The 16905-nt window shown below is 39.7% G+C and overlaps 1 protein-coding gene across 6 annotated transcripts in view; it reads left to right on the top strand.

Annotated features, from left to right (window-relative positions):
• The window catches only part of Ebf1 (EBF transcription factor 1), a 427788-nt gene that overhangs the window by 319824 nt on the left and 91059 nt on the right, over positions 1 to 16905 (top strand). For 4 of the 6 annotated variants that reach the window (XM_063230720.1, XM_063230717.1, XM_013156217.3 and 1 more), the window contains one exon: positions 9300 to 9433. In XM_063230720.1, coding sequence (XP_063086790.1) covers positions 9300 to 9433 — 134 coding nt within the window. The remainder of the gene's footprint in view (positions 1 to 9299; positions 9434 to 16905) is intronic. The other 2 variants (XM_003473317.4, XM_003473318.4) reach the window with 1 other exon arrangement.

The following is a 16905-nucleotide window of genomic DNA, read 5'->3' as shown; positions in this document are numbered from 1 at the left end:
TTGACGAGCTGCTCAGTCCCACCGTTCCTGACGGCATACAGCCAGTGTAAGTGATGGTACTGTGGAAAGCTTACAGACTCTTGCTAGAGGATCCAATATTCTTAGAGTTGAAGCCCCACAGGCTGCCATCTTGTGGTTTCCATCATAAATTTACCAAACATATCTAATGATGACATTTCTGTAACCCAGGCTCCATGTAGGATTCTAAAGGATCCTACTCCCATGCAAGTGATTAATTCATTCTCATGTCATCTGTCAGGGAAACTGACACTGCCATTTTCTACCAAACCCAGTGGTCCAGTCTCCCTTTGTCTTTGTCATGGAGTTGGAAACCCCAGAAGCATCTACTGGGCTCTGGAGGTCTTAGCAACTCCCTGGGCTCTATCCTGAACCCCACCCTGAGCCAAATTTTCGAGCTGATATATAATTGCTGCTTCTAGGTCTATATGCATGGGAGGACAAAACAAAGATCAGCTTGTGTTATTCAAGATGAATGACTCATGGCCCCCCACAACTCCCCCCCCCCAGCTCAAAAGCTTCCTTAAAAATGTAGAAGGCCCAATAAAATTGATAGAGTTGTTATAGCTAGCTTGTCAAGTGATAACCAGTGCCTATCTTCTTATAATTAAAGAAAGAGCAAAACATACATGAATGTTTTTTGCTTGGGTCTGTCATCCAATCAGAGTTGTTATACCATCTATTGTTAGGGTCAAATTCTGCTGAGAGGATGCTTATCTCCCGTTGCTATCTTGTGGGTAAATGTTGATGTACACCCCTGTTATGATAGGGAATTGAATTAGTCCTAGAGTTCAGCAGGAAGAGAAAGACAAAACACTCTGAGGAAGGAAAAAAAAAAAAAAAAAAGATTCTGCATGCTTTTAAATCTCTTCCTCGCAAAATTCCAAACTAAAGTGTTTCCTAGAGAAAGACCAAGATAATATCAACAGAGACCAACTAATCAGATATTTAATTATCTGAATTCATCTATTTTTTAATGCTGTATCTTGTCCTGTTCTCAGACATAAGGAGACTAAAATTCATATTCAGATAAGCAAAGGTGAACAGATGGAGCAGAGTTCAGCATAAAGGTTTAATCCTATCAGGCTGATTCCTGTATGGCCATCTGGATAATCCAGCACACACATTCAGGACCTGTTAAAAATACAACTCCAGCCAAGATTAACGTCACAGATTTTCCACTAGACTTGCTCATATTTGACTTTATGATTTTCTAGGCCCAGGAAGATTGCTTTCAAATAAAGTCTCGAGTACTCCTTGAAGAAACAGTTGCATGGTATTTTGTTTTTTCTTAACTTGAAAGTTTTCTCTTTTCCCAATATTGGATGCCTATTTACTGTTACCTTTTCTTTCCTGGGTTTTATTTCTCAAAAAAATTTTTTTATAGCAGGATTTAATAAGGTCAATTGGGCTAAAAATAATTTTGTGCAGGACAGTTTTCTTTTTCAGGAAAAAAAGAATTGTTTACTTATTGTGTAATCAGAAGCAAGTGAATTTACTATTATTGCAACAAATGTCATAATTGGACCCATGAATAATTCATTCAGGGAGTTCTCCTACTCTCCAGGACAGTTTTTCACTGTTGCTTTGCAATGGAGTAGTTGACAGTCATAGAACATGGGGAAAAAAGAAAGAACTGATTGTAATATTTGCCTTTAATTATTCTAGGGTTATTATATTGTATATTTTAATTTTGGATTTGACATACAAGACACAGATGGAAAACAGGATATTCAGTCCTCCTTGAGTTTTAAAATTCTGAACTTCTGCACCATATTTAACAAACAATTTTTGCATATTATGAAACAATGCTATGTTGTATGCCATTAAATCAAACAGCCTTCAACAAATCTTTCAAGTGCAATTTAGAAGTCACAGGTACATCAAAATGTCACGGTTTTTCACTGCTAAATTGTTAAATAACCCTGTATAGTAAACTTGAACAGAGTTCTGGATCTCAAATAAATTCAAAGCACTTGGCTCTGAAGGGTTTCCAATTACAATTGTTGCAACAGTATTAGTCCTTCCTTGGCTCAAGTGCTCCACTGATTCCTGAGGTACTTTGCAACTTTAGAATAGAAGAAGAAAACTGTAAAGTAAACAGGAAGTAGGTAGGATTTGGGCTTGGGCTGTGCTTAGCAAATGCTGTATCTAGGGATAGAGCTGTTTGTGTTAATGTGAGTACATCCAGACAACCACCACCAGGTCCGCTCTGCCTTGGTGCAGAGCAACATTTCCACCCAGTGACTATGACTTTTTTCCTTTTCTCCTTTTCTATGAGAGCCTTTAATGCTGTCAAAGCAAAGGGTTTTCTTGCCAAATGAAGTCGCTTTGGAATAAAGGATGAAAAACACTTGAAATTCTCAATCTCCTCTTTTAATATTTAATAGGTTTAATTGCATCTGGTATCAAGAAATCTCTATATCATGGGCTACATTTCTCTTTAAAGTGACAAATACCACACATATACTCCATAAGGGAGACACACACACACACACACACACACACACACGCACACGCACACACACACGCACACACTGATTCTTTTCAAAGTGATATCTAGATATTCCAGTGGAGAGGGCATAAATGCAGACCAGCAACCAAACAAAACCAGATAAAAACCCTAATAAACAATAAAATGCTTAACTGAATAATGCGATTACTGAAGACAACAAAAGAAGGCAGAGACAAATTTTTAGTAACTCAAGTCAAAGCAAGAGCATGTGTCACAAAGGTGGCTATACCTGGAGGGAGGGGCTGTCAGATTCATTTGCTTACTTGCCGAGTTTGTGTACATGCTGACTGGAGGCGGTGGTGATGTTTGTGCTCTGAAAGTGAAATCAGCACACAGTAGCATGGAGTTCATGTTGGGGGCTGTAACCACCACTGGTTTCTAAGGCACGCACTGATGACAGTGTAGAAAACTGGTGTCCCAGTTCCCCAGAAGTCCTTTGTTCATCTTGCTTTCATAGTACTAGTTTAAGGATCTAAGCTATGAGCACTTGGGCAGAATCATTGTTTCATTCAAAACCAAACTAAACTAAAACAAACAAACAAAAAGAGAATCAAACCTACCAAAAACAATTGTTCACACTGGATGGGAGAAGCAAGTATCTGTGCCCTGAGTTCAAGGGAGGCTACTTGGTATCTCCACCAGCTTCTGAGAGTTGCTCGTTAACAAAACACCACTAAAACCAACTGGAAAGAAAGGGAGAAAGACCAGAGATTTTATGAGATCACAAATATTCCATAGATTCGAGCTGAGCTCATGAGTGTCACAACCTTTTCTGACAAGTCCTAAAAGTAGAGACAATTATGAAAAAGCCAGTTCCTCTGACTGAAAATTTTCTGAAAATTTTCCAGTGATTCTTCATGCCAAGCAAATAAGATCTTTAAAAAAAGAAAACATTCTACTGTGGACTGATGCCAAATCCACCTTTTTAGGGGGCTATGTTAGCAATGAGCTGAACTGGGAGTTCTTAGGAAAGTTTTACAATGAATGATACAGTCTAAAGTGAGAGAATGGGGCATTCTAGTAAATAAATAAGCACTGGCTGGTGGGGAACCATTGATAACAATAATGTGATGGAAGCAACTAGCACACTGTGTACCTGACACACGGTAAAGGCAGACACAGGGAGGCTTTTCTGTGTGCTTTGCTGGAAGTCTGTGAGGTATCACTCTGTGGAAACTACAGTTTAGGTGAATGATGTTTCAGGGTTGCCCTGAGAGGCTGATACAGAATTTTAATGGTTGGAGCACTTGGCTGTGTGTAAATACATGGTAAAATCAGTGTACCATGATGTCTTTAGTTGGATGCCAATAAAGGCTGGTATCAGCGTTCTCACCTTCACCGTAAGTTTCAGTTACTTGCTCTGCACAAATGCTGATTCTCAGTGTCGCTGTGCCCCCAAATATTAGATAGTGAACATGAAATGTGATCTTTGTCCACTTTAAAGTGAAATTGCACACTGAAATTTAGGACAGGGTTAGGAATTTTCTGAATCCGTACATTTGAGCAACAAGTAGAATATAAATATACTGTGTTCAACAGGAATGGAGGGAAAAGCCAAACAGTGCGTCTCTAATCAGGCTTCTATGATGGGACATCCACTGTCTGAAAAAACTTATGAGGCATGAGATACGATAAATACTGAAATGGGGTCATCTACAGTATAGGGCTGCACCCCCAAAATGAGGTATTGATCATAACACAAAGAGATTTCAGAGGCAAAAGCAAGAACTGCTTAGGAGCCTGCTGATAGCCACAAATGCCACTAATTCACCTCCATGGCAGGCACCTCTAAGCTCAATTAACCCTTATTCCCAAGGCCACCCATAAACTCTCAGGTAAACATGGCTCTCGTGGCCCGTGCTTTCTATCAATGAAATAGACCATTTCATTGATGGAAGCCTAGCTTATAAATTCACCTTGCTAATAAAAAGCCTGCTGCGTCTGTGCATGTGTGCAGGCACGCAAATCATGTACCACTGATTCTGTAAGTCAGAAAATTTTAAAGTGTTGAGGGTGTCCGTGTGATTTCTCCTGCCTTCCGAGGCTATTGGGAGGACACATAAACGCTCCGGAGGAAAAGCAGTTGATAACTAATGTCCCCGAGTGCAATTGTCTGCAGAACACGAACTGTTAAATATGTACTGGAGGTTGAATGATTTCTTTCTTTCTTTCTTTTTAAATTCTTCCCTCTCCTTTCTGTCTCCCCACCACCATTGTTCAGAAGCAAATTGGAAATCTGGTAATTAGGCCCTGACTCATGGTGTAGTATTAAAGTCCTGAGCCAAAGTTCAACACCCTGAAATGAAATTTAAACCAATTAATCTGTTAGATTTTTATCGCTTGTCCATGTTTTCTCAGCAATTCCCCCAGCACGTGGCCTTTGATCAACTCTCATACAAACGCTAAAATGTGTGCCTGCTGCTAGCAAGATGGGAATGACATTAACATGGTACTCATAAAACAATCAGAGCAGAGAAGCCCTCAAACAGGCAGGGCATAGTAATATTTAATAAAAGTGCACACATAATCTTCAGAATTAGCATTTTGTGCCTTGCAGTACCTTTGGGAGAAGAGCTTTTATTTGTGGAGTGATCATTATTATAACAAAGAAGAGCTACCTAATAATTTCCACTTTAACTCTGCAATGTGCCACGAGCATTTCAGAGCCATTATGCTAAACTGGCGGGGTAATCATGTTATTGTCATAGTTTGAAGGAAGGAAAATCTCCTCTACTTTGGTGGCTGGTGAAGGGTGGGGGAGGGATTAAAGAAAAGAGGCAAGAAAAAAAAATCACAAAAATACCCCAAACCAATAAACACACAAACTTATTTTTAGTGAAATTTAGAACCAGAAATTGGCTTTTTGACCTGCGGACAAAGCGTGAAAATTCATCCATGAGGCAGAAAGTCTTTCACTGGAGTAATTAAATCAACAATTAACTGGTAAAATAGTACTTTTGTATTCAACCGTACCTCTCCACTCCCCATTTCATAGTATTTTCTTGGAGTTAGAGTTGTATTGATTATTATACTTCTAGACCAAACTGAACTTTTTTTTTACAAATCTTTTTACTCTCAAATCCTGCTGAATCCATCCACAATGATTACTAAGAAATGATCTTTCTCTATCTTTCCTCTGCTTTTCTCTGCGTGTCCTGAAGGAAACAAAGAGAAGTCCCCAGCTTCCTCAGGTGTTCTCTGAGCATCTTCAGACAACCCTTGTCCATAAGGAAGGGAGAAGGAGAGTGTCAGGGTTTACAAGTCAGCATCGCTGGTTTTGGGTGGTTTGTTGGGTTTTATAATTGATTTGCTGTCAAAAGTACAGCTGTTATCTATGTTCTTTCACTTAATGTTTTATTATATGTTCATTGAAAAAAAAAATCAAGCTATGTAAGTATCAATAGAATAAAACTTAATAGGCTTCCTCCCCTGTCCAACCCGCACTAGCTCCATTACCTTTTCACAGGGCAGTTGATTGACAGTTGTTGTAACTCCTCCCTTCTAGACCTTTCTCCCGCATCCCAGCTTCACAAGTGATAGCACACAGGTGCATACACACATTCATGCCCATCCTCATTTATATCATCTTTAATATAACTAGACTCATAGTGTTTTTAGCTTATGAGTTACTTTTCTTCACTTACTAACATATTTCTGCATCCCCTCGTGTCATTTCATAGACTTTTTCATCCATTCTGATGGAATTCTTCATATCTTACAATGTAGAAGTACTATCATTTATTTAAGCACTGTCCATTGGGGGACACCTCCTGCTTGAGGTTTTTGTTGTCAGGCTTGCAGTGAAGATACTGGGTATCTATAGTTTTGGCTGTAAGTATTTCCTGGTCCACGTTAGTCTAGCAGGTTTATTTGTGACTATAGGGTAAAAGAACACGATGGCAGCCTATGAGTTAAAATCATCTGAGAGACATTGGATTCTTAACAAAAGTACTGAATTAGTTCAGCATTTAAAGTTTGGGAAATTTCATGTAAAAACTATGTTCCTGGCTTCTTTTGAAAGATCAGAAGGCTACAGGACGCTGGCCCTGCATTTGTGTGGGATTGCCAAAGCTTCCCTGGCTAGTTTTCCAAGGGGCCTCAGTCCCATCCCTTTGCTGAAGCTGGGCTCAGTAGCCTTTCCTCTCACGCTCCTTCTGACACTCCGAGGTGCTGTATTCCTTTGCATTTCTTGTCTTGTCCTATATGGATCTGTGAATTCTTAACAGTAGCTCTTGGGCTCACTACCTTTTAGCTATTCACATTTCCTATTTTGGCATTTTGGAGTTATTCATTGTGGAGGACTATCCCATGCGTGGTTAGATAATTGGCATCCTTGGCTATTAAATGCCAGTGGCATCCCCTTGCCACACTGTCTGTCAGTGGAAAAGCCCGTGAGTCCTTTATGTATTTTGCCAGCTTAGCAGCAGGGAAGGACCACTGAACTTCCTCTCAAGACAAATTGAGCTAAGAGATATGTATAAGCGGCACCTTGAGAATTCCTCAGGGCGTAAACTTAGAAAGAGCTGCGTGACTTAACTGTTTTAATAATGGCACATAGTCTGTGTGGGAGATGGAGAACATGCTGAATATGAAGGATTTCTTTCCTCCAGCTAGTTAACATGTAAGTGTTTGAAAGTATACACACACACACATACACACAAACACACACACACACACATACCCTTCATACATTCCAAACAGCAAGTGAAAATAAGGGGATTAAGTATAAAAGCAGGAGGCCTTGACCACGTCATCACTGAGTTCTTGCTGGAGGAAAGCCTAAGATGCACAAACTCACCCTTCTGGCTCTTCTTGTACGATGCTGAGAAGCCTAGAGGATGCGTTATTTATCTAAATAAGCACATCGACACATTAAAAACAATCAATAGAAATCCCAATATTAATATATGTAATAAGCACAGTGACCTTTTTGCACCCTGTGCACCAGGTGATCACAGGGTCAGCCTTTAATGATACCACTGGATTGCTGCTTTGGTGTTAGGCAGGATTATCATGACCAGCATTCCGTTAAGCCAATATCCAGGTGTTCTTAGAAATATTCAGATAGGTAGCGACATTGTTCCTGTTGCCCTCTAGCCACAAGTATATTGAGTTATAAATTAAAAAAGATAGTTGGGAGATATTAATAAAATGTTTTAAAACTGCTTATATTTTAAGAATTTTAATAGTTGTTTATTTATATCATTAATTGCTTGGAATCATGCATCATATTTTGCCATTGTTTCAGTGTTTAAATATTTCTACTTTTTTAAAAAAAGCTTTTGTTGAAGAAAAAGTTTGGTGCTGGAGGAATACTAATCATGATCCCTCTGTGTGTTAAAAATTGTACAAGAATTTTGAAGTCAGCTCATAAGTCGTTTACATTTTCCTGAGTAATTATTTTGTTTGTGGGATAAAGTGGAGGAGAATAAAGTCAACCGAACTTCCTTGGTTTAGCTGCAGATGCTTGCTATGGGTTCAGCCAGTATGCAATGTTTAGGTTGGATATTTCCAAATTTCTCCATACAATTTTTAAAGATGAATTTGAATCAGAATCAAAGTCATGCTACTTGTTTGTGTAGTGGCACGTGAGCAACGGTCCCAGGGGGATGGACCTAATGTTTTCTTTCCTTCTTGCAAAAGTTAAAGCATGACATTCTGCCAAACTTGACAAACTCCAAATATTCAGCCAATGTTTCCACTGTTAAAATTACCTAGTGCTCTCCTGGGCTTCAGCGCTCAAAAAGTTCATCTATTGAATCTTAAGAAACTTCTCATTAAGAGAAGCGTCTCCTTCTGTCTTGTTGTACAATATCTCCCTTAGTCCAGACTTTTGCTTTGTTGCTGTTTAAAAAGGTAATCATGAGAAAAGCAGGGTGATATTGTGGAGTCAAAAGCCCTTAGTGGTATGAAGGTACCCTAGGAGAGAGTTCAAAGACATACTCCAGCAATTCTGGGGAAAGTTTGCCATTCTCATTGGGTAAACCACCCCCAGTCTGTTTGGAATCACAGTATTTGCAAATTATTTCCCATCTCTAAAGGTGATTTAAAATGGAAAGGGGAGAGATATGAACATTTTGAAAATGTTGTCCTAGGGCTTTATGCCTGGGAAACATAAAACAAAGGTCACAGGGAGCCCCGCCTCAGCTATTTGGTTACGTAATTCACCCTAAGTGACTTATGCTCTTTGAATCTATAAAATGGGATCCATGACATTTATTTGAGAAAAATTGCAATGATTTTTAACGAGGAATGTTGCTGTGTTAGTGTTACAGATGGAAAACACGGAGCAAGCATTATTCTTACTCCAGCCTGCTTTCTTTCCTAGCTTCTCATTGGGTAGAAATGTTTATCTAACAATGTGTAAGTTTTCTTTTCAGGAGATATGAGATACATTTAATTACAGAACAGTTTTATAAGGTTTCCAGTACCTTCCAAAACAGTCTTCCAATTTTAAAGAAACCCTAGTATTTTATAAACTCAATTTTACTTATGTGTTATATTGCATGAGATTTTAATTTGCTAAAGATCTGACTGACCATACATGTTTCTTAGTTACAAGGAACTAAGGAAAAGAATGCTTTTAAGAACTGAAGTAGCACCCTTAGGTTTTGGGTCCTAATGCAGCTAGGAAATGCTGAGCTCTTGAGGAACCTTCTATTCATGAAAAGATAAAAGATGTATTTTTTTCTTTTTCTCAAGTCTCCCATCATTAAAGTTTGGTTCTAACAGCCGACTCCTTTTCTTTTTCATGTCTGTTGAAAAGCAGCTACTCCCTGTATCAAAGCCATCAGCCCGAGTGAAGGATGGACGACAGGAGGTGCGACTGTGATCATCATAGGGGACAATTTCTTTGATGGGTTACAGGTCATATTCGGTACCATGCTGGTCTGGAGTGAGGTAGGTGTTGTCTGAACATTAATATCTAATAGCTTTGTCTAGTTGAAGATACTATGCTTGAATTTCTAATCGAACGTGTAGAATGTAGTGATGCCATCCAGAATGAACTGGCTTTAGTTCATGGAACTTTGGGAAATTAGCAAGGGGGGATTGCATTTACCAGGAGGCAGCGACTGCTATTGAAATGACTTCCATCCTTTGGTCCATGAGCATGGTGGAAACTTCTGTCTTATAATTTGTCCTTGGCTCTGGTGTAATGTGGAGGTCTTCTCATATAATGGGAATTGGAAAGGAGAGGCAGAGTTATAAAATGTGCAGGAAAAGCTACACAACCTTTAGCAAGGTGGTAATCTTGGATGGTCTCTAGACAGAGTTGACTGCAGCTAGCTTTCAAAGAGCGTGATTCAGGTGACAATAGTGATCCCGCTGCAGATGGTTTTCACTTAATGACTTTGCATCCAAAAGTGAATACTGTAACTCACTAGGACTTTTTTCACTTAATGAATTTATAACACCTGAGTACCTCTGGTTGTGACTGCAACCACATGACATTGCTTTGTTTGTCCAGCATGATCATTATTTTAACTGCAATTTGAGGGTTAATTTAAGGTCAAAAAACGTAAACATCATTCTATAGATGTCATGACAAACTTGTCTTTACTGTCGGCCTAGATGTCTTAGCCAGCATGCTGAGAGTCCCTTTTCTTTCGCCTCACCAAAGTATACACTAGAAACATTGTTAAAGGATCCAAGAGACTGCTGTGTTCCATTCATCCTACTTGCTTTTTGAGTAATCACCTTAACTGCTGTACTTTATTGAGACTTACAATTCGCTAGGCAGTGTGCTGCGCTCTCTCTATATATTATCTCACTCTTCTCTTTTTGCTACTAAGTACATGCTCTTAGATGTATCTTTTGTTAATAAGGATTCTTGGACTTAAGAGATAGTTACATAACTAGAGAGCAGCCACCCAGAGTCCATGGAGCGCAAGTGGTATATATGTGGTCACACAAAGAAATCTGAACAGGAGCCAGAACCTGGCTCTTCTATTTCTACCTCTTGTTGTTCTTTCGTGGCACCATGGCCCATCCCATCTAAATATTTGTGTTTTCTCCTTGGGGAACCATATAATTGAGCGGAGAGTTTAGACTGTGGTAGTTGGGTGTGTATCTATCCCCAGCAGAGCCTGTGCTGCTTTCTAAGCTGTCCATGTACACTTCTCACTGCTAGTAACCCACTCATTCAAACCCTTGCCAGCTCACGCTGCTGCTACTTTTTTATTTTCCACTCAGCCAACAAGAGGTATGCACTTGGCTAGAGAATCAAAGCTCTCCTAGAGCTGAATCAGAAATGGGCTTCTCAGTCCATGCAACTAATTGTTATTCAAGTTGGGCTACTCCAGGCCAGAAAGGTGGCCCAGGCTCCTTCTGCCCACTGCCCTTAACTACAACGGTTCTAACTACTGGAACCGTTGGGGTGTGAATGAGACCTGGCACATACATGGCCTATTGTGCTGCCAGCCCAGTGACTTCATCGTGCTGCAGGCCAAAGTCTTCACGTGGACCGCCTCTCCCAGGTCTTGTGAGCTGTAGCTTCATCCCGTTCTGTTGCTTTTTCTCTGGCTTTTCATAGAAGCTGAGAGGAGGAATAATCAATCTAATGTGTCCCTCTCTTCTTGCCATCAGAGTGAGGGTGCAGTGAGATCAGAAAGGACAGTGAATCTCACTGACCTTCTGAGGAGGGGGTGGGTTCATCTGAGCTTCCTAAAAAGCTGTGTTCTTCTTGGCCCAAGTGGACTCCTCTGGCTGGGGAAAAGGGCCACACGGGGAAGTCACTTACTTCTGTGACTCACAGTAGTCTTGACAAGATGTTGTCCTTCATTCAGTGAAGGAAGATTAACTTCTAACTTACAGTCATTCAAATTGCTTTAAAATTCTGTTTCCATATAGCAAAGCTGATAGAAATGGTGGAGTAATACTGTGATCCCGCTCCCCCTCCTCTATCTGATCAGCCTCTGTGCCCAAAGCCCCCCTTCATCATGCCCAAATGTCACAGTGGTACCCCAGGAGGTGGTGTGGGGCATGTGTGCTTCTTCACCACTTATCTCCTCCTCCCAAAAAACTCTCAGCTATGGCTGTCTCCTAGATCATCTGTGACCCTGTTCTGGAAGAAAAAAATCACATAAAATTAAGTGAAGACATTTTACTTTTGTAAGAAAAAAAATTAAGTTTGAAATCAATCTAAAGGCATGTGTTAGACTCAGAAATTGATACAGTGAATATCTAACAGATGATAGCTTTGGAAAAGTTACAGGTAAAGGCATAATTGAATTAATATTAAGGTAACATTCATTGATCACTTAGTTCCTGTCAGACAGTATGTCGAGTGTCTGGCATGACTGTCATGTGAGTCTCTCAACAGCTGTTTGTGATGTTGTCCTCATTCTATTGATGATGAACTTGCAATTGTTCAGTTAATATCTTGTCAAGTGGTAGGAAGATGATTTGAACCAGGGCTCCAGGTCTCAACTTCTTAACCTTTCATGAGTTAGCAACTGCTGGTTTTTACTCTAGAGTGTTGCCTTGTCAGACCAGGGTGTCGTGCCTACCTTTGCTACTGATGCCCGATGCTGGGGCATCTCAGCAGGCCCTGTCACCTCCCAAAGTAAAGTGAGAAAGGCACATGGAGGATCAGAGAGGTAAAAGAAAGGCCCTTCGTGTTCTAGTGGTGCATAGTTTTGGTTGAAGCTATTGGCTTCTAGGAGGAATTTATCCTTATGAAATAAAGGATATAAGCCTCAGGCTGGGACAAGACAGTTAATCTTTTGGGGCCTCATCTTTAGGACTGGACCCCTACCTATCCACAGTGTTTGCCACTAGACCACGTGATCTTAACATTCTGGACATCTCTAAAATCCAGGACATCTAATTTCTACTTTGATCTCCATTTCCTCATTATAGCCCAGAGCACCCTGAGAGCCGGCTGTCAGACCAGGACAAGCCGATCACATTTTAGATTAGCAGCTGATGCTATTATTTGAAGTCTGTTTTTAGCTGAAGAATTTTAAAAAGAGCGAGAGAAAATAGGGTTGGCTTAATTTACCCTCATCTGTGCTGTTTCTCTATCAACCCAATCTTTTGCAAATGAGTAATTCACTTTAGCTCACTGATTGCCCCCTAAGGGTTGGAGAAAAGGAAGGTGGCATCCTTTGCTTGTATCACCGGGCTACCCTTTGTGAGCTACAAAGTTCAGGAGGCTTTGGATTTGGAATTGGATTTGCCACTTTGGTTGTACCATTTCTTGCCCCTTTTTCTGCCCCTTCTCTCCTTCTTTTTAAAAAGTAAATTATATTACTAGTATATTTCCCTGCATTACTCCAAATACTTAAGAGAAAAATCTTCCTTGTGCTTTATATAGAAGTCTAGAAAAACCAATAAGGATGATACGTGCTAATGTTTTATGTGGGTTGAATTTTTTCTTAACCATAAATGCACTTGGTTGTTTTGCTTTTCTACCAATGTGGGAGTTGAAGCAGGGAGGGGCTCCTGCTACTGTTTTGTAGAGCTCATCATTATTTTAATCTCTCTCTCTCTCTCTCTGAATTCCTTTAATTTCTAAACAGTGAGTGCTGGTTGGCTTGCTTTCTGGTTGTCTTAACACTGGGATAGGTACCCTGGGTCATTAAAGCTGGGCTTTGTGGGATCTGGTGTTTTATTTGGAAAGACAACTTGCTCCCACGAAGCAAATTAGAGAGTTGCATAATATATTTATATAATCTACTATTAAATTTATATGTGGTTTAAAATCCAAGTCAGGGTTCTAGAAGATAGAAAGAATGGAGTAGTCAGAAAAGGACTGTTCAAAAAACCAATCGAGTCCCAATTATGTCTGGGTGGCTCTCTATGATAGGTATTTTATGCTCTCATGATCCTGTTATTTAATCACAGGATCATCTGAGAAAATACATGTAGCTTAAGGTATTCAATCCGCCTGTAAAAATGTGCTACATTGGGATTGGTGGGTAGTGGAAGACAACACGCTAAACAAAGGTTTTGATTGCACAGGGTTGCAGTGGATGAGTGACTCCTGGGAGACCTGGAGGATTATTGCAGATGTGGTCTAGATTCAGGCAACGGAGTCACTCACTGGCCCCTGATTTTCCTCATCTGAAAATGAATACTTTAGACTTCTTAGAAATCAGTGCTGTTTCCTTTTATTTAGAACTTATTCCTCCAAGAATCTCCCCAAAAGAAGAAAGAGACAGTGATGGTAGGGGGGAGCTGTTTTCTTCCACAGCTGTTCTTTTTCTTGACTACTTACAGTATCCAAATATTGTGTTTATTTGCAAAAGAATTCTATGAACTATCAAAACGGCTTAATTAGCCACCAAGTCAGATTTCCTTATTGATACGTCTTTGATCAACAGTTTTACCCTCTCTGCTTCAGATTCTAATATCTGATATAAACCTGAGACTTATATTTCGATAGTGCCCTAATTCATCTTGCTGGTACTTCTGTGGAATACTAGGTCTTAGAGCTATTAATAGATGTCCCTTGGGAGTGAGGGAGGGAGATTTTTTCCCAGTAAATTTGGGAAATGTTGAGTCAAACAAATTCACTATGAGTCAGTATTCAGTATGTCCCAAACTTTTGTAACCATAGAACCCTTGTTTTCCAGGATCACCTTACAGGAAGATATATTAGTGCTGGCTGAAATGCATTTTTGATTTTACATTAATAAAGCCAACTCATGAAATTCAATCATGAAGTGATTGGGGCTGGAATAGATGTGAGAAACTGGCCTGAAATATTTGCAGAATATTATTCAGATTAGGCCAGGAATGTGTAGAGCCGTTATTCTGTAATGCTGCTTTGAACAGAATCTCAGATTTTGCATCTGGTTTTAGTCAGTGCACGCTTGGCTTTAGATGCCATGTGATTTTGTAGGACAGCTATATATAAGGATCGGCAGTACCACTCAGGTCAGGCTGGAGAAGCCAGTTTCATTGCTGTATAAACCAATTAGCCTCATACAGGGGCTGTGTGTTATCTTCTTCATCCGGGCGAATGTTTTTCCACTGCATTCCCAGAGAGAGGGAATGAAGTCAAAAGAAACTGCTAGAGAGAGCCGGGGCGGGGGATGAATGTGGCTGGGTAAATTGTAGTTTGAGGGGCCAGGAAATACTTTTGCTACTTGGGTCCCCAAACTGGAAAACAAGGGTTGAATGTCTTGAATTTTCTTTTTCTTTCTACCTATCTTGGCTTTCCATGCTCATTTACGTTATCCTCAGGTATGGTTGTAAGCACAAAAGTGACTATTCATGATGATGAAGAGTAAAGAACAAACACACGTAGCCCACTGGGGATATTCCCAGGCCTCTGCCCAACTGTGACTGCCCAGGTCATACAACCCTGAGTCGTTAGGGCCACTGAGTCATCTTCTTCAGCCACCGAGTGCAGCTTTTTTATGTCATGAGAAAGAAAATGCTCCTGGGTGGTACCCTGACTTACTCTAGGAGCACACGCTGCTGAGTGTTGGGGTCGGAACTCAGCTCTTCTGATGCCCAGTGTTCTCCCCAATTCACTGGTATCAGCTTTTCTCATAAGTTTCCATAATCTTTTAACATCCTTTTATAAGTTTACCAAACGCATCCAAATTCTAAATGTGGTCATTCCAGCATTCTTGTGTCCTACCTGTATACAACGTTATACGTTATACAATTCCTCTAGTGTCAAAAAGAAAATTAAGAAGGGGAAAGACATTATCTCAAATATCACCTGTTCCAAACTTCATAATAAAAATAAGATACATGAAAATCTTTATGTTCATTCATTACATATACTGAGGCTTACATGTGCAAGTTAAACTCAGAGTTAAGTGACTTGATCGGAAATAATTCATATCTAATTTTTCCTAAATAGGTACTTCAAAGTCTTTAGTTAATGTGTACTTATTGGCCACCTACTATATGGAAGAGGCTTCATACAAAATTAAAAACTTTATCTGAATTTGTTGCATTAAACTCTGAATAGGCTTTGAAAAGAGCAACTTTCAAGCCTTAGTAGTTTATGGAGAATCTTTTCTAAATGAGTTAATATGTTTTTAAAAAACTGGGTAAAAATGGTCTAATGGCCACTTTAATGAAGTTACACAGTTACAGTTGTGCTCACTGTATTCCTAGAAATGCTCTCATCTATGTCTTTATTTTTAATGGCCAAAGCATTCAGATCTACCCTTATGTTGGTAATTGTGGGATACTCAGGAAGACTTGAAGGTGACATCTTTAGCTAGCTATTTATAGCATGCTCAGGAGGTACACGTTTGTGCCCATAACTTGAAAATAGCAGCCACAGAAGTGTGATGCATTTCTAATTTTAATATGAATCAAAGACAGAATTCACACCTGGCTGCAATCCTGTAACTTTCATGAAGACAAATGGATGTCTACAGAGTCTCATATTCCTTTGGTGATGTTCAGTGCTGACCGCAACTAACATATTTGATAATGCTTCAAAAAGTATTACTTGAATAGACGTAGCTTGGTTTTTAATTATGTATGTATGCATGGGTAGTTTATACTTAGATATATTTATCATGTAAATACACTCAAATATCTTAGCATAAATCTTTCAGAAATGATAAGGATTAAGTCATGATAAAATTAGCACATTTTGTATAGTTGATATAGTGAGGATGCTCCTTAAACTCATTGTCTTAGTTACTTGTCTTATCATTGAGACAGAAGACCAGACACCCACAAGTTAAAGGGGCAGAAGTTTATTTTTAGCTCGTAGTTTATAGAGGTTTCAGTCCATAGTTGGCTGACTTCAAGGCAGGGCAGAGGGGCATTGCAGAGGAGAAACAGTCCCTAACATGGTAGGAAGGAGACAGAGAAGAAGCAGTGTGGAGTTTTCTTTTCACTTTTATTTCATTCAGGCTACAAATCTTATTGGTTGGTGCTACCCACACCCAGGATGGGCCTTCCCATTATCTACACCCAGACTATGCTAACCCAGTGGACCAATTTAGTTACCACACACCCTTAATCCATATTCACACACCCTAGATCCAGCCACCTCAAAAAAGTTCCAGGTATAGTGCATGAGGCTTGGGGGGACATCTAGACACAAGCCTTAGCACTCACTGTAGGTATTATGTCAGCTCATCCTTATAATGACACTAGTAAATAGCTAGTTTCCTGCCATTCCCAACCCCATTGCCCCATGATGGAACTGAAGATCAGAGAGATCAAATGACTTTCATAGGTAGCATGGCTGGCTGTCTCCAGTGATGGGCTTTGAACCCAAGTCTGTCTATAGCCATCTCCTAACCATCTAAAACTCATTTATTTAGAATGCTATAGTAATCACAGCACTGAACAATTCAGCATGAAACTAAATCTTACAACAAAATAAGAAGAATAAAGGACTTTACAAGACTTCACAAGACTACACAACAGTAATTTTTCAT

Source organism: Cavia porcellus, unplaced genomic scaffold (assembly GCF_034190915.1).
Source record: "Cavia porcellus strain 051 isolate PalLab524CR breed Dunkin Hartley unplaced genomic scaffold, mCavPor4.1 scaffold_19, whole genome shotgun sequence".
Taxonomy (NCBI): Eukaryota; Metazoa; Chordata; class Mammalia; order Rodentia; family Caviidae; genus Cavia; species Cavia porcellus.
Note: the sequence above shows the minus strand (reverse complement) of the source record. Positions and strands in the feature narration are given on the sequence as shown.